The following is an 18,444-nucleotide window of genomic DNA, read 5'->3' on the forward strand; positions in this document are numbered from 1 at the left end:
GAATGGGTGGAATGGGAGCCTGGAGGGAGGATGGAGGGAAAGGGTGGAGGTGGGAGTAGAGAGGAGAAAGGCTGGGGTAGGAGGACGGAGAGGAGGGTTTGGGTGGGGTGGAAGTCTGGAGGGAGGGGGTGGGGCAGGCAGAGAGAGGGAAAGGGTGGAGAGAGGGGGAAAAGGTGGTGGAGGATGCAGGGGGAGGGGCATTGCCCAGAAACGCCTGGTACCATTGCTAGTACAACATAAAATGTGTTTCTCTGTGCAATCCACACAACCCAGATGTGGGATGTCCCCCAAATGCATCAACTGATTTTGTATAAATCAATATTAACTTTCCCCAGATAAGTTGTCATGTCTTAAATCAATACTGTGCTGGTTGGCAGTATTTAATAAGAGACTAGAATTGGCCAGTGCACGTGCTGGATTTCATTAGATGGAGAAAGCACGTTTGCATGGTGCGCATACGGTGAAAATGTATCACTTGTGCGAGAGTACCGGATACGGATAGACACTTCTACTGCAGTGCTGTGTTGCTTCAAGTTCTCTTCTGAAGGAGCCTCTTTGATCGCCCATAGTGGAATTTTCAGGAAAGAAAAGTTCATGTAATCATTGTTGCATTGAGATGAATATCTAATGAGAGTGCCTCGGGTCCTCAAAAGACGGACTGCGGTCCACATCTGGACAGCAAGCATAATCAGTCCGGACCGTGAGCCTCTGGTGTTTATCCATTCGACCAACTTAATAAATGATAAATGCCAGAAGGGATTAATGCAGGAGGTGATTGACGTTTCGATTTAGATTTATTTAACAAGGAACTCCGACACAGGAGGAGGCCATTTGGATTTACATTTATAAATCTAAATCATGCGTGCACTATTCTAACACCAGGGGTGTGTTCCGTCAGCAAGCAGCTTGCTATCACTTGCAAAGTGGCTTTGCTGGATTCAAAACACTCAAACAAGCACTCCGACGGAACGGAGTGCTTGGCACTGCTTCACAACATGGTGGTCTCCACGTAAACGATGCTATCATAGTACTCAAGCAAATGCCGTCTCGGCCGTTGTTTTCAGTTTTACCCGATCCTCGTGTGACAACTTCCCTAAACGAATATATTGAGTTAGCGGCGGCGGCTACAGAGCACGAGGAACAGGTTAAGAAAGATCAAGAAATTGGGAATCAGAAGGAGGAGTCCTCTGGCAAGCTTATTGATGGAGTGAAACCACTGTACAATTTGGGGTCAGGGGAGGGAGTGGGGGTAGAGGCATTTTTTTTGGGGGGGGGGGTAATTCCAACGTACGGTGGAGGGCGGTGATTTGTCTGTTTGTAGATGTTGAAGAACAATGATGAAAAGTGGAAGTAAAAGTAAAAGTATGAAATGCACGTTTACATCTGCTGTTTGAGCGCAATAATAAACTTTTACACCGAGAAAAAGTTCGAAATTAAAAAAACTGCCCCTTTTATTAATTACATTATTTCAAAAAAACGTGGCAAAGATGGTCGGATTAAATGTTCAGAATGCACAGTACAGCAAAGAGCATCTATTGCAGGGGCGAGATTTGCCCGGTCATCCCGAATGTCCCCGCGATTTGCAATTGCAATGTCCTCCCCCCCTCCACCCACTTTTAAGTAGCGATTGATGCCCATGCAGGACGTTAAAGATCTCACTGTGCGTTTCATGAAGAGTGGGCAAGTTATCACCAATACCCTGACAAAATTACAAGTTCCTGTAACGTTTCGTCGAATGCCAGACCTGGTCAGCTGGTTTGTGTAAGATTTAGACTAAAGACATTCGACCCAGCCGACCACACAAAAAGGTGTGAATCATTGGAGCCTTCACATAGATTGACAGATAGGTAGTAAGTACTTGCAGTAGTAGTAGGAGTAGTGGTAGTAGTAGTAGTAGTAGTAGTAGTAGTAGTAGTAGGACATGAGGAAACAAGTACTGTTAAATAATAAATCTAACGAGTGTGAAACCTGGTAAACAATGTGTCGAGCCAAATCTTTACTATAAATCACCGTCTGTCCGTCTGTCTGTTCCCAGGTACCGCAAAAACGGCTGAACCGATCGCAACCATTTTTTGGGTGTGTAATCCTGGGACCCCTTGGAGTTAAATAGACATAACTATAATAACATGACCCCCTTGACGGCTCCCGTAGGGAGTGGGTGCTTCTAGTTATTTAATACCACAATGCTCAGTGAAAAACACTCATTGTGCAGGTGGTGATTTTAGTTCTGGTCAAAAATATTTGGACGATTCCTGCGACAACGCAAGTCTCACCGAGCGACGATTCGCTCTTATCAATTACAAGGATAAACACAAATGTATCCTGAAAATTAAATGACTGAGGATAGCTCAGGTATGCCAATAATGTATGGCTCAGGTACCTCATCTAGATTTACATTCAATGTTCTGGCATTAAAAAAAAAAAATGGTGTATATGTATTTATAATCAAGGAATAGTATCAAGAGATAAAACTAGCAATAGGAAAGAATTTGACTCATCAGGAAATATGTTTTACAAACCTTTGAGTCGTAATTATGAGATACAACACAAATGGGTTAATTTTGTGTCAAGTACAAAAATAACCCATGTGAATATATAGGTTGGATGTGCATTGTCAGTAGTCAATGCAAAACATACTCCTGCAAAATGTGATTACCTGTTCTAGGAAAGCAAGTGCTTCCTCTTCAAAGCCAGCGGTGCGCAGATAACCAGCAACATCCCCAGCTGACCAGCTAGGAAGCTCGGGACGTACACCAACTTCACCTCCACCCAACCTGAAACAAAACCACCAACACCATCACCTCAAGGGATTGTTTTAACATTTCCCACGATGCAATGTCACGAGGATTTCCTAACCTGCCACAGCCATGCCCCACAATTGATACGGCATTCGTAAATACATCGAGAAAACGTGTGTGTATATTAAAGAGAAGAAAACTGTAAGAAAGTGAATCAAAACCATTTCATCTCCACACTTCAAATATGACTTCATTATTTCCAACATAAGACCACGACAGTCCTCTTCCCATTCATTTTTAGAGAGAGTCATTTCTGTTTCATCAGAACTTCAAAGATAAAAATATGCACCTTTGAGTAATGACAAGTCTGATGGAACTTTTCATGTCGTATGCTTTCTAAGATTATGGATAACTAGAAGGGCACTCTTCGACGTTGCGACGTCACCAGATATGCCTCCGCTCACATTATTACATCATTATATATACTTGTACCAAGTTTGATTGAAATCCCTGAACCCAGATTCAAAATATTAAATAATTCTGGCTGCCAAACCATGCATCTGATCAGGTTGAAATTTAAAATGTATATTCCCTATGACGACTCGATCATAACTGCGATGTTTCACATCGATTGATGAAGAAGCGGTTCAGGAGAAACAATTTTTAAAAGATTTTTGCTGCCAGACCATGTGACCTATTAATTATCCGTGAACACCCTGGTATCCCCAAGGCTTGGGGAACATGTGGGTGAAGTTTCCCCTCGATCAGTCAAGCTGTTCTGGAGAAGATGATTTTTAAAGATTTGTGGGTAAATCCAATATGGCTGCCAAACCATGTGACCTATAATGTCGTATGTGTGAACCTTTTGTTACTCATGGATAAAGCGTTCGACGTATGCAATCATGACGTCAAAACAAAGTTACCTATGACGTCATTAAAAAAAAAATTACACTTATTCCCCATACGGAGTACTTGCCATGTGCCAAGTTAAAATTTTTCCCGTGGTACAGTTTCAGCGATACAGAAGTCCAATTTTTTCCCTTTTTTCCGACATGGCTGCCATACCACATGACCTATGACATCATAATCATCATAAAAAAAAAAAAAAACATTCTACACGAGTAGTTGCACCTATGGTGTAAATTTCATGTCAATCGGATATAAGCGGTTGTGGTGAAAACAGAAAATTAGCATCGACGGACGTAAGTACATACGTACGGATAACCAGAAAACATTATGCCACCAGCGACTTCGTCAGCGGAGGCATAAAAGAAAATTATAAACCAGTCAAATTCAATTCTCAATGACAAAATGAACCAATACATAAGTTACTGTTGATGCTCCCACCAAATTGTTTGTTAAAAAACACACACACACAATACCTTGCCAATCGATAAGGACCTTTACATAAAATCACAATGGTCATACCACTTGGGATAGACTACACAAAGTAGTGCATAGTGTCTTGTAAGTTATTAATACATTTGAAAAAACTTAGCACAATTTGTGCAGAATGGCATTTAGGTGACGAAGAAGGATGCATGATTCTAGTTCACCAAAATAAGGTCACCGAGATGGAGATCGAATCATCAAGGTGTCCAAGAAAGATCCCTATGGAGTCCACCTTTATTTGTTTGCCTCTGGGACAAAACACAAGCTTTTGTGTAAGTCTTTCAAATGTTAATTATAACGGGCAAATTAATGGCACATGAATGGCACATCAATAGCACCCTCAGGATCCTAATGAATATGATTATCAACTGCATCAGCATCGCCATCATTCATCACGTAAATACGAAAAAGCAGTGATCAAAAATTTTACATCCAAAAAAGTCATTTTTTTTTTTGCAAGCCTGTTTATCAATGAGTAAACTACACCCTCCACTATCGAATTCTTCCACAAACTCAATAAACGGATATCAAAGCAAACTGCTGACCGTGGTTCTGTTGCCGGGCTGCCTCCCTCCTCGTCACGACAACCTGGTGAGGGTGAAGCCGATGGTGTTGGTAGGCACGACGCTCCACGCACCTCAGGCACTACAACAAAATATTTGAGATCAGACCGGACTACGAGTAATTGCAACAATATTTTCCAACTTTATACAAGACGTAAGCAGCAGAGCAAGATAAAGACAGTGACATATAGCAGGGCAACAAGTTTAAACATTTCCCTGCCCAACTAAAAGGGCACTCTGTGGAGCGCATACCTCCGCAACGCAACGCCTGATCGACGAGAACATATCTGGCCCACTACATTTTTGAAACATCATGCTATATATCGTTTTTGGCCCGACCTCTCAATGGTGAAGAATCACTTTTTAAATTAAATAATTCTCATATCCGGATCCGGTATTCAGATCTTCACCAAAATTGGATCAATTCTTCCGCACGGAAAGACACCCAACATGTCCACCAAGTTTCATCCGAATCAGTCCACAACTTTTTGAGATATCGTGCTATAGATCGTTTTTGGCCCTATCTCTCAATGGTGAAGAATCACTTTAAAAATTCTAGGATCCAGATCCAGATCTTCACCAAAATCTAACCAGTTCATCCTTTTGACACACTCAACCTGCCCACGAAATTTCATCCGAATCCACCTTCAACTTTTAGAGATATTCTGCACACAGACAAACAAGCAGACAGAAAGGGGGTGAAAACACAACCTCCTTCACCTTCGGTGGTGGAGGTAACAAAGCTACAAAATGTCAAAAATGTTGACTTCATAGAAATGTCTTACGCCCGTCTCAATCCGTTGTCCCAACGTCGTATCATTTCTGATTTCTTAAAACGAGATGTCACAACTATTTGTGTGAGAAAAGTATGACAACACATACCAATGAAAAGTCAAATAACAATCAAAGATGATGAAATTGACAATGGAGCCAATGGCCATGAACAAAGGCAAATCAAAATGGATGTTATCAAAACAAAAATCATATGATGGCAGCAAGTGTTATATATTTTGCAATCCATTTATTACTCCATTTTGTGGATAAACATTGAATATGGCTAATTTGAAGAAATAACACATTCCTGGTGAAATGGCTTGAGACATGCATGAGACTCTTTTTGCAAGATACTGGTTGCTTATGCAAAAAAAAATAACAATAATAATAATAACTTTTCAACAATACTGTGCCCTTGTCCACAATACAATTCATGGAGATGGACATGCACAAGTCAATGTTCATGTACCTGCCGCAGACAGTTCTACTGATCTCTCGTCAGGTTTCCGCGAAGTTGGAGAGCCTCGGGGTGAGGGTGATTTTCCTGTGAGCATCATGAGTCGTTCTTCTCCGCCTGGATCTCTTGCACACACCTGGCACTGCCAGAATCCTGGGAACAACACAGGCATTATAAGCTTGAATGCATCAGAGTGGCATGCAAGCACAGAATGCAAACATGAGTACACCGGACAGAACCTGGTAAACATCTTCTAACCATTGAAGACGGATTTCTGGCTCAAGTCATGTCACGCTCCACGAAGCGTTGACGCTCCAGCGATAACTAGGCCTGCCAGGTTATTGCAAATCATGTGAGCTACTGGATTACCGATCGGGTTGCTGGGTTGTTTGATTGGGAAGACAGCCCGGGGTGCAAGGACAGCCAGTGTGGATCACACACGAACAGATGAAGAAGGGAATAAACAGCGCAGCACAGAGTGAACGGAGAGGGAAAGCACGATACGGGAAGCAATGCTCAAAGAAACCCAACAGAGAAGGCGGAGCACTGGGGAAAAAGGCGGGGCCAGAGCAAGCGTAGGCGTGTCGCAGGGCCACGTGTGAAACGCAAGGATAGAGGTATTAAATTGGGAACATGTACTGAGGGATGGAAGACGTGCACCGGAATCGCACGGAAAGAGGGCACCGTAGTCACATGGAAAGAGGGCACCAGGATCGCACGGAAAGAGGGCACCAGGACCGCACAGAAAGAGAGCACCAGAATCGCACGAAAAGAGAGCACCAGGATCGCACGGAAAGAGGGCACCAGGACCGCACGGAAAGAGAGCACCAGGATCTCACGGAAAGAGGGCACCAGGATCGCACGGAAAGAGGGCACCAGGATCGCACGGAAAGAGAGCACCAGGACCGCACGGAAAGAGGGCACCAGGATCGCACGAAAAGAGGGCACCAGAATCGCACGAAAAGAGAGCACCAGGATCGCACGAAAAGAGGGCACCAGGATCGCACGGAAAGAGGGCACCAGGATCGCACGGAAAGAGGGCACCAGGATCGCACGGAAAGAGGGCACCAGGACCGCACGGAAAGAGAGCACCAGAATCGCACGAAAAGAGAGCACCAGGATCGCACGAAAAGAGGGCACCAGGATCGCACGGAAAGAGGGCACCAGGATCGCACGGAAAGAGAGCACCAGGATCACACGGAAAGAGGGCACCAGGATCGCACGGAAAGAGGGCACCAGGATCGCACGGAAAGAGGGCACCAGGATCGCACGGAAAGAGAGCACCAGGATCACACGGAAAGAGGGCACCAGGATCGCACGGAAAGAGAGCACCAGGATCACACAGAAAGAGGGCACCAGGATCGCACGAAAAGAGGGCACCAGGATCGCACGGAAGGAGCGTGTCAAGGATCCTCAGAAAGAATGTGCTGGGGATACACTTAAAGAGCATGCCGGGGATTGCATGGAAAGGGAACACAGTGGGTCGCACAGAAAGAGCGCAGCGGTGCTTGCATGAAATGAATATGTTGGGGGTAGAATGGAAAGAACAAGCCGGGGGTCGCATGGAATGTGCCAGGGCTTCCATGAAAATAATGCACCAGGGTCGAAGCAAAGAACATGCTGGGAATCCAAGGAAAGGGTGTGCTGAGTTTCACATGAAATGAACATGCAGGAAATGCATGGAAAGAACGTGTCAGGGATCCACAGAAAGAAGGTGTCAGGGGTCCACAGAAAGAACGTGGCAGAGATCCACAAAAACAAAGTGCCAGAGATCCACAACAACAAAGCACCACAGATCCACAAAAACAAAGCGCCAGAGATCCGCAAAAACAAATTGCCACAGATCCACAAAAAACAAAGTGCCACAGATCCACAAAAAACAAAGTGACACAGATCCACAAAAACAAAGTGCCAGAGATCCGCAAAAACAAAGTGCCACAGATCCACAAAAGCAAAGTGCCAGAGATCCGCAAAAACAAAGTGCCAGAGATCCGCAAAAACAAAGTGACACAGATCCACAAAAACAAAGTGCCAGAGATCCGCAAAAACAAAGTGCCACAGATCCGCAAAAACAAAGTGCCAGAGGTCCACGAAAAAAACAAAGTGCCAGAGATCCACAAAAACAAAGTGCCAGAGATCCACAAAAAACAAAGTGCCAGAGATCCACAAAAACAAAGTGCAGAGATCCGCAAAAACAAAGTGCCACAGATCCACAAAAAACAAAGTGCCAGAGATCCACAAAAAACAAAGTGCCAGAGATCCACAAAAACAAAGTGCCAGAGATCCACAAAAACAAAGTGCCAGAGATCCACAAAAATAAAGTGCCAGAGATCCACAAAAACAAAGTGCCAGAGATCCACAAAAAGAGAGTGCCAGAGATCCACAAAAACAAATTGCCAGAGATCCACAAAAAACAAAGTGCCAGAGATCCACAAAAACAAAGTGCAGAGATCCACAAAAACAAAGTGCCGGAGATGCACAAAAAACAAAGTGCCAGAGATCCACAAAAACAAAGTGCCAGAGATCCACAAAAACAAAGTGCCAGAGGTCCACAAAAACAAAGTGCCAGAGGTCCACAAAAACAAAGTGCCACAAATCCACAAAAAAAACAAAGTGCCAGAGATCCACAAAAACAAAGCGCCACAGATCCACAAAAACAAAGTGCCACAGATCCACAAAAACAAAGTGCCAGAGATCCACAAAAACAAAGCGCCACAGATCCACAAAAGCAAAGTGCCACAGATCCACAAAAACAAAGTGCCGGAGATGCACAAAAAACAAAGTGCCAGAGATCCACAAAAACAAAGTGCCAGAGATCCACAAAAACAAAGTGCCAGAGATCCACAAAAACAAAGTGCCAGAGGTCCACAAAAACAAAGTGCCAGAGATCCACAAAAACAAAGTGTTAGAGGTCCAAAAAACAAAGTGCCAGAGATCCACAAAACAAAGTGCCAGAGGTCCACAAAAACAAAGTGCCACAAATCCACAAAAAACAAAGTGCCAGAGATCCACAAAAACAAAGCGCCACAGATCCACAAAAACAAAGTGCCACAGATCCACAAAAACAAAGTGCCAGAGATCCACAGAAACAAAGTTCCACAGATCCACAAAAACAAAGTGCCAGAGATCCACAAAAACAAAGTGCCAGAGATCCACAGAAACAAAGTGCCACAGATCTACAAAAACAAAGTGCCACAGATCCACAAAAGCAAAGTGCCACAGATCCACAAAAACAAAGTGCCAGAGATCCACAGAAAGAAAGTGCCAGAGATCCGCAAAAACAAAGTTCCACAGATCCACAAAAACAAAGTGCCACAGATCCACAAAAACAAAGTGCCAGAGATGCACAAAAAACAAAGTGCCAGAGATCCACAAAAACAAAGCGCCACAGATCCACAAAAGCAAAGTGCCACAGATCCACAAAAACAAAGTGCCACAGATCCACAAAAAACAAAGTGCCAGAGATCGACAAAAACAAAGCGCCACAGATCCACAAAAGCAAAGTGCCACAGATCCACAAAAACAAAGTGCCACAGATCCACAAAAAACAAAGTGCCAGAGATCCAGAAAAACAAAGCGCCACAGATCCACAAAAGCAAAGTGGCACAGATCCACAAAAACAAAGTGCCAGAGATCCACAAAAACAAAGTGCCAGAGATCCACAGAAACAAAGTGCCACAGATCTACAAAAACAAAGTGCCACAGATCCACAAAAGCAAAGTGCCACAGATCCACAAAAACAAAGTGCCACAGATCCACAAAAACAAAGTGCCAAAGATCCACAGAAACAAAGTGCCACAGATCTACAAAAACAAAGTGCCACAGATCCACAAAAACAAAGTGCCAGAGATCCACAAAAACAAAGTGCCACAGATCCACAAAAACAAAGTGCCACAGATCCACAAAAGCAAAGTGCCACAGATCCACAAAAACAAAGTGCCACAGATCCACAAAAACAAAGTGCCAGATATCCACAGAAACAAAGTGCCAGAGATCCAGGAGAAACAAAGTGACAGAGATCCTTGGAATAGCGGCCAGGTATCCACGAAAACACATTGTGGGGATTCACTAAAAAGCGCATCAGGGATCCACATGAATTCTTCATTCGTATTAGGTCGTAGATTAGATATACGAAGTCTCTGATTTTTTGGGATAAGAATTTGAATTCAACCAATTATGGCTTGAATACCACTTCACCGATGATGTCATCGTTATCACCCAATATACCTTATAGGGAGCTGATGGCATGTTCCACGTTTAAATTTTTTTTGTTGAGCGCTTTCAGAGATGTCTTTTTTTTCCCTTTAAATCAATATGGCTGCCATACGATGTGACCTAAGACATCAGAGTTATCAATGAAATATTCTCCATGGGGAGCCCCTCCTATGTTTAAAGTTTCACATTGATCGGACAAGCGGTTGCAGAGAAAAAAAAATCAAACCAAAAATATATCGATGTGGACACACACAGATACATAGACAGACAGACACAGGTGCTACAAGTGTTTCACAACCCCTTCGGGGCGAGGCACATGAAGTGCTAACATAGCGGCATCCTACCTACAATTCATGGACCTGTGTTAATGAGTTTACTTGTGCGTTTGTTTGTCACACCACTCCTACAGTTCTGGGCCAATTACATCCAGACTTGCTATATAGGATCAGCATGACCCCAATTGATGTATAGGGGTGCCTCTATCTTTGCCGGTGGTCTTGGGGGGGGGATGGGGGGGAGGGGGCATGCGAATGCTTTATGTAAATGTGTATCGCATAGCACCGCTCCAGGTGGGGGAGAGTTTTACAAGTCTCCACCATTTACAGGACAGTATTCCTGTCCCCACGTTTTCCAGTGCAGCGAGGTGAATTATAAGCAGGTGGTATGTTTTCGCTTCATGCATGCAACCTGGGTTATTTATTTTTTTATTTTCGAAGGAGAGATTGAGGCAGCTGTCAGTTGCCTTCACAATGCCCATATAAAGGTATGCGTCAGAAGAATGTGTTGCATGCTCGGAACAAGATCGCCCGTCGGGCAGGAACTCTGCTAGTTTATAATAAACTAGTTGGCCCACTGATCCATTGGACCAAATTTTAATTTGTTTTCATGACCTTGCAGCATACCAGCCTGCTGCACTGCTTGAGCATTAGCTTGCCTTTCACCAAGCGCAGATGTTCATGGGCCATGGGCAGGGATTATACATTTGTTATTATTATTGCCAAATGATACTACTATTATTAGTCTCCTACCGGTTTCACCGGAAGGGATGATTGGCTTTGGCTTGCTCTCCATCTGTCCGTCTGTCCGTCCGTCCGTCCGTCCGTCCACCCCACCTGTGGTTTATCAGACTTTCTTCCCCATACCTTTTAACATATTCAACTGAAACATGGTACATGATTTTATTATAAGTTACAAAACAAGATCAAGTTTCAGGGCATTTCATCAATTTTTCAGAGGTATGCCATTTTTAAAGTTATAAAATATCATATTATACATGGGTCAGTGTTCAGGTGTCCTGACTCCACTCCACTGCTTTACACACATTGGCTGGACAGCTAGCCTGACTCCACCCCAATAAAATCATCTGCCACCACTGCATGAAGCGGCACAGATCGGCAGGCCTCAGGCCTCAGGCCTAAGGCCTGGGTGTTCGTCCATGGGTGCAATCGGCGTGCTCACAAGAATATAATCACGATGTGTTATACATGCACATAAGCCGTACGCATGTTTTTGCTTCATGTATGTACAACGCGTTATTGTTAACATGAAATAGGCAAAGTCCAGAAACGGACGGAACACGCTGGGTGAGAGATGTGCTTCTTCTTCATTTTGGTTCTGGTATCGGCTTGAGTGTACATTTAAGCAAACTAATTTTTTTTTATCTCCGGTTTGTTATCCTAGTTGTATTTTGTTTTCTAGTCTACAAAAGATATCGCTGCTTTTCCCTTTATTTTGCTGAACAGACCCAAACACAGTGGGATATAGGGCTTCTTCTTCATTTTGGTTCTTGTATCGGCTTGAGCATGCGTAAAACGCAAACAAATATTTATCTCCCAAACATTCATTGGGACTGGAAGGGGACATGTATTGCAGAGCAATTCTCGCTCTTGTAATTATTGTTGTTAATATTATTGGTATTAACGAGCAAATACAACCCGTCGCTTTGCTGATGGGTCAATATAATGGGGGGGGGGGGGGGGGGGGGGGGGGGGAAGAGGGAGAGAGGAGGCAGGTGTAGAGTGAGAGAGGGAAGGGGAGGCAGAGAGGATGAAGAAAGTGGAGTTAAGAGGGAGGTGGGGAGAGCGACACCCCCAGTGAGAGAGCGACAGAGGTGTGGGAGGAGAGTGCTGCATTTTATGAGGGGGAGCAAGGAGGAGACAGAGTGAGAGAAAAGGGTGGGGGAGAGGAGGGGGAAAAAAAGAAGACAGGTGAGGGGCGGAGGTGGGGGTATAAAAGAGAATGATATGTGATGCTTAATGACAGGACACGGAAAAAAAAGAAAAAAAACCTGTCAGAGCAGCTGTACACACAACAACACAACAGAGTTTGTAAAGTAATCTGCTGGCACATCTGCAAAAAAAAAAACTTTGATATTCCAGTTCCAGAAAATTTTTGGGAAAAAGAAACCAAAAGCAATCACTGAAAACAGAGAAGTACCGCTCACGGACGACCTTATGATCCCTTCGGGCGTGAACATAGAAAACAAAGCATTGAGACCAGATATCATACTTAGGTGCAAAAAAAAACAAAGCGAAGAAGACATTGCTAATTGAGGTGTTAATATCGGTGATTTTGGATAAACGATGCAGAAATGAAGAAAATGACGAAATACCGAGACCTCAAACATGAAGTGAAAACATCCTGGAAGCTGAAGAATGCCAAAGACGTTCCATTGATGATGAAGAACCTCACAAAGATATTAACCAGAGAGTTGGTGTCAAAGCCACCCAATGCTCGCCTGTTTATACATTTATCGTTTTTAAAAGACTCGTCTAATAATTAATATTTTTTATAAAGCATTGCAGTGAAGTGTGATCCAAATAATTTAAAAGCAATATATGTATTTGTATATTGTAATCAGTTACAAGAGCTCAAGTGAGCACAATATACGTCCGAACAAGAAGGTATAAACAAAATTGTGCTACTACATGGAAAACAGCATCCTGGTTGCCATGGCAACCACTTTAGATGACAAACGTATGTCGCGACACACCGTCTACACAGTCTGTACCTATGTACCAAATATGAAACGTGAAAGTTGAAGACTTTGGGAGTTAGAGTGTGGACAGGAACAGATGGAAAACAGCATCCTGGTTGCCATGGCAACCCCTTTAGATGATGAACGTATGTCACGACACACCTTCTCCACAGTCTGTACCTATGTACCAAATATAAAACGTGAAAGTTGAAAACTTTGGGACTTAAGAGTGCGGACAGGAACGGATGGAAAACAGCATTCTGGTTGCCATGGCAACCACTTTGGATGACGAACATATGTCACAACACACCGTCTCCACAGTCTGTACCTATGTACCAAATATGAAACGTGAAAGTTCAAAACTTTGGGAGTTAGAGTGCGGATAGGAACGGATGGACGGACGGACGGACGACAGGTATCACATTATACACGCCGATATATATTGTTACGGCTGTGGAAATTCGCAATACACCATACGAATTTCCACAGCAATACGACGGCGACAGAGGGACAAGGGCCGGGTAGCGGCCGTAGCTATTTTGAGCACCGCGCCAGGTTTGCACGGCAGCGCGTTCGGGGTCCGTACTATGCAAAGCACGAGGCCGCCACGTGCACGCTTGCGGGAGTGAAACCTGGTCCGGAAATGCCAGCGGGAGATGTTGCTGATCCCGCGGACGGACAAAAGTTAGGCTGGATGACGGATTTGGACCGGATGAGTTCTCCACACGGGCGTGTGTGTGAAGCTCTATGTGGCCTGCGCAGTGTGGTCTGTTCGCAGAGCGCACGACGCAGGTCACGGACGGGCAGAGCACATGTGTTCGTGTGGGGAGCCCCTTGAAACGCGAGGCTTGTTTTTTTGTAATGCGCAGAATGGTGTCATGGCTGCGTGTATGGTTGGAATCCGGCAGGAGGGTGTATCCTTGCCGGATGGTGCCGTCCAAGAGGGACGAGGGACGCGAACAGCTGCCATGACATCACGCCAAAGGTGCGCGGCTGTGAATTGCCGCGCTGGTGCACAGGTTGCGAGTTGCCGCGCTGGTGCTGCGCGAATAGAAAAAAAAGCAAGCCTCGCTTTCGAGTGAACAGGATTCCCGGGCAAGGGGTGGAAGACCCCCCTGCCTGGGCACAGGATACAACTAGTCAGGGGGAAGGGTTAGCTTAGTTAGACCGGCTTCATGAGGAAGTGGTAAGTCCTCATGGGGTCCGTGGAATGGATTAGTTAGAGGGATTTTAGTGAGATTTAGGAGGGGAAATGATGTTTTAGAGATTTGGGAACAGTGACAGACTGTGGATGTGTAGTGGGGACGTAGCTTAGCTACGCAGTGTTAAAAGGAACGTGCTGTATTGTAAGGGATGACGAGGGAGCACGAGTTAGTTAGGGGATTAGCAAGCAGGATGGCAGTGATCAGCGATGTGTAAGTTGAGGAATGGAAAGTGTACTTATTGAGTGAGTGAGGCCAGCGGGTCTGAGTGAATGGAGTGAATGGAGTGATTGTGGAATGCATGGTGCGATGAGTGATTGGGGGGAGGAGTGACTCCCGCCCAAGGGACCCCGGGTAAAGTGAGTTAATGGGTTAGTTAAATTGACAAAATGGAAGTTGTTTTGCTGTTGGTGGGGAAGTAGGGTCGAAACCCGCTTGGAGGGGTGCAGGAGCCCTGTTGACGGGCTGGGAGCATGGCTACGAACGGTGAGTATCGCTGAGTGGGTACACCGGGCACCGGGCTAGTCGGCTGTGGTAGGCCAAGGGCCCATGGGGGGCCGGGATAGCATAGTGGGCACGGGTGCGCCCGCATGATGCAGGGGCCTGGGGCGCCATTGGCCGCGTGGGCGAGGGTACCCAGGGAAGGGGCCCGGGGTGCCAGCCTGCCACGTGAGCGTTTCAGGGGAGTCGCCATGAAGGGTACTCCCCGGTGTTTAGGGAGCTGGTAGGCTCGGAGGCAGTGCAGTGCCGGGGGTGCCATCGTTGGGGAATCGGCAGAGGGTAGTTCCTGCCAAGGGAGTCACGCGTCCCAGACACGAAACCGTGCAAGGGCACGAGAGAAAATTTGAGGGTATGGACCGGAATTTGCGAGGACACCAACACAGGCGACAGGAATCTTGGTTGTTAGAACCGATAGTTTAAGCGAGAGGCGCTTGTTGAAAGCCCCGGGGTAGTTTAAAGGTAAATGGATGGGGTAGATAGGAAGTGTACCCCTCCGCACCATCCATGCCTTCGCTCTCGTTGTGGGCCGCCGGACCCACTTTGGGTAAAGATCGCTGAAGTCTGAGGAGGCCATCCTGAGGCTTGAGTTGGGCCTCGACACAGGACGCTAGCTCTCCCTTATTCCCCTCCAGGAAGGGAACGTGGGGGTGGGAGTAGGCTAGGTGACACGATAGGTTAGCCGAACAATGACAGTAAAGGGGGTTAGGGGACGATTTCTAGTGGGGAAGTAAAGATAAAAATAAAACCAACAAAAAAATAAGTTGGGGCTAAATTGGGTTTTGACAAATTAAGGGGGTGGGTATGGACAGAGACAGGCAAAGGCGATAGGTTGGGAGGGAAACAGTAGGTAGGTCCGAGCCCGCCTCCCGAGTGGCCAGCACCACCGCACTCCCTCCACCAACCTCCACTGAAAGGCAAAGGCTGGCCAACTTCATCGGCTGGCTGTTACTTCAAGGCCTGTGCCGGCCCACTTCATCGGCTGGCTGTTTACTGCAAGGCCTGTGCCGGTCGACCGTCTGCCGGCTGTGTTTGCTGCAGCAGCCCTGTTTTGCCGTGCCTTACCTGCACACCTTTGCTATCCATGCCTACTGCCCTCGTCATCTTTTGCCCCCGTTCTGTTTTGCATTCCCCCCCCCCCCTGTTCATTGCCATGTGCGCCAGGATCGTCGCGCAGTTTGCGAGGACTGCCCTGTTGGCAGCTACAACACGGGCCTGCAGCAGCGGCCCGTGCACCGTGTTTGCGTCCATTCATCCATCCATCCAGCCATCCGTTGTGTTCATTGCGTATGCCACTTGAGCTGGCACGGAGACTGCGTTGCGCAGCTCATGCGCCGTTGCGTTCATTGTGTGTGCCACTTGAGCTGGCACGGAGACTGCGTTTGTGCAGTCCATGCACCGTTGTGGTTCACTGCGTTCATTTCAAAAGGGGAGGCCTTGGACTGCGTGTGTGCAGCTGGCCACAATCCCTGTCACCTGCATTGCCTGAGCCAGAGACTGCATGCGAGCAGCCTGGCTCCCTGCTAACTTCTTTTCTCTTTGCAGAGTCAATTGATCCTGGGCCATGGTTTAGTGTAAGATTTGTAAGTTAAGATGTACTGTATAAATGAGTACGCCCCCGGCATGTAAGTCTTAGCGCCGGCAATTTATTGAAGTCGTCTGTATGAGTGGGTTTGTTCAGTGAGTTACTCAGCCCGTAGGTTATTTATTTTGGGGACACGAATACACTGAATGTCGCACTCAGGGATCTGAAGGTAAAACGTACTAGGGGAGAACTACACATGATGGCACACGAAAATTCGACGACTCGCGACGAGTCTGTAAAAAGAGGAGGGAGTAGTGTTACGGCTGTGGAAATTGCAAATACACCATAAAGGGTCTTCAGGTGAGATATATTGATAAGTTCATGTGTAGTTAGCCCACACCTGTTGTTTAGAGGGAGTATGTGTGATTCATCCAGGCTGCGACGCTTTGAGTTAGCCATTTTTCTTTCTCTATCGTTATTTTGGACCATTAAGCCGCCAACAAATCAAACACCACCACCTTCGCCTCCTTACCTCCACAACTCCATCCCGCAAACATCGCTTCATCGCGATTCCCAAACGACGCCCGCCAACAACCAAACCACCACAGCAAACCCCCCACCATCTTCGCCTTTCTCCTTCCACAACCATCAACCACACCACCAGTCAACACCAAATGTCGTGCTGTCCAGGGCCTGTTCGGTAATTGATGCCGAACGCGTCGAGCCGCGTGTACGAATGCGTTCCTTTTAGGAGGAGAAATGGATCAGGAAGGCTTCACGCCCCTTTTCTTCCATCCAATGACTGAGCATTGGGTGGCATGGCCCCGCCTCCGAACCCGCTGTGAATGCGTTCCCTTCAGGAGAGGAAAACGGATCGGGAAGGTTTCACGCCCCTTTTTGCCCGACCAATGGCTGAACGTCGGGTGGCATGGCCCTGCCTCCAAGCGCGTTTTGATCCGTGAATCTGCATACAGGCTCCTCCCCCGGTCTATAAAAGACGCGAGCACGACGCAGCTCGTGTCTGTGTCCAGGAAGGACTGTGAAGAAACGTGTCCAGAAAGGTGTCCAGCTCGTGTGTGCAGAAAGGGGTGCAGAAAGTGGCGCCGGTCGGAAGTCGTGAAGTCTGAGGAGTGTGTTTGCGGGGATCGAAAGGCGAAGGGGACGGAGTTCAGAGTGGAGGTCGAGGGACGGGTCGTGGAGTGGAGCAGGGACGCAGAGGAGGGCTCAGGGGCGAGAGTTTGCCGGAGTCAGATGCGGTCCCGGGACCCCGCTAGCGGGACGGAGCGTCCGCCATTCCCCTCTCCCGACCTCGAGCATCAACAATTCCCCCATCCGCGCTGAGATAGCGCCGGTAACCCCATCCGTTCCCCAACCCAACCGTGTTGCCTGCGCGACGCACGCCTGGAGGAGCTCACCAACCATACCAGGGGCACGGAGTCAAGCGCGTTACACGGACATTGCGGCAAGCCCGCCATCGCGCCACGAGGGCACGGGTAAGACCCCTTCGGTCTCGTGGACCTGGCCGATCACCCAGGTCACACGTTCATTTGGTCCACGGACCTGTCTGCCTCCTTGCCTGTGAGGGTGGCTTGTGTTTTGTTTGCTATTTGTGTAAATGTATGTGTGGCGCCAGTCTTGTAAGTAAACCTGTATAAGTGTGCTGAAAATAATTGCCCTTTTTATTCGGTTGTAGCTCTGCGTTGCTTTTATTGTTTTAACTGTTATATGTGCATTTTTGTATGGCTGTGAATACGTGCTTGCCTTGTGTGTGTGTGTGAAATAAAGTGCTTGCTTGTTGAACTGTTTTCCCATTTCGTTGCGTCCTTTCCTCTGTTGAAAGTTCCATCTTGCATCACAAGGGATTGGTAGTGGGTTGAAACACCGGATAAGTTATAATCTGAACCGTCGAGGTCGACGATAACTCCGCTCGGTTATCCCTGCAGCACGGAACGAGCCGCTTAAGCGGTTCGTGTCGGAAGTCGACCTGCGGCGAGGTACGATCGCCCGGTCGACCACGCACGCAGGTACTTAGGTAGGTCGAATTTGGCGAGCAACCCTATCCTGCGAGGGTGGGCAATTGGCACGATCGTGGTGAGGTTAAAC

The 18,444-nt window shown here is 46.7% G+C and overlaps 1 protein-coding gene across 3 annotated transcripts in view; it reads right to left on the reverse strand.

Moving 5' to 3' along the window:
* The window catches only part of SAMD13 (sterile alpha motif domain containing 13), a 102,353-nt gene that overhangs the window by 25,204 nt on the left and 58,705 nt on the right, over window positions 1-18,444 (reverse strand). For all 3 annotated transcript variants that reach the window (XM_085864658.1, XM_085864666.1, XM_085864653.1), the window contains 3 exons: window positions 5,937-6,077; window positions 4,676-4,775; window positions 2,657-2,774 (listed from right to left, as the gene is read on the reverse strand). In XM_085864658.1, coding sequence (XP_085720784.1) covers window positions 2,657-2,774; window positions 4,676-4,775; window positions 5,937-6,077 — 359 coding nt within the window. The remainder of the gene's footprint in view (window positions 1-2,656; window positions 2,775-4,675; window positions 4,776-5,936; window positions 6,078-18,444) is intronic.

The sequence above is a fragment of the Eptatretus burgeri genome, chromosome 2 (genome assembly GCF_056783735.1).
Source record: "Eptatretus burgeri isolate ZD-2024b chromosome 2, Ebu_testis_v1, whole genome shotgun sequence".
Taxonomy (NCBI): domain Eukaryota; kingdom Metazoa; phylum Chordata; class Myxini; order Myxiniformes; family Myxinidae; genus Eptatretus; species Eptatretus burgeri.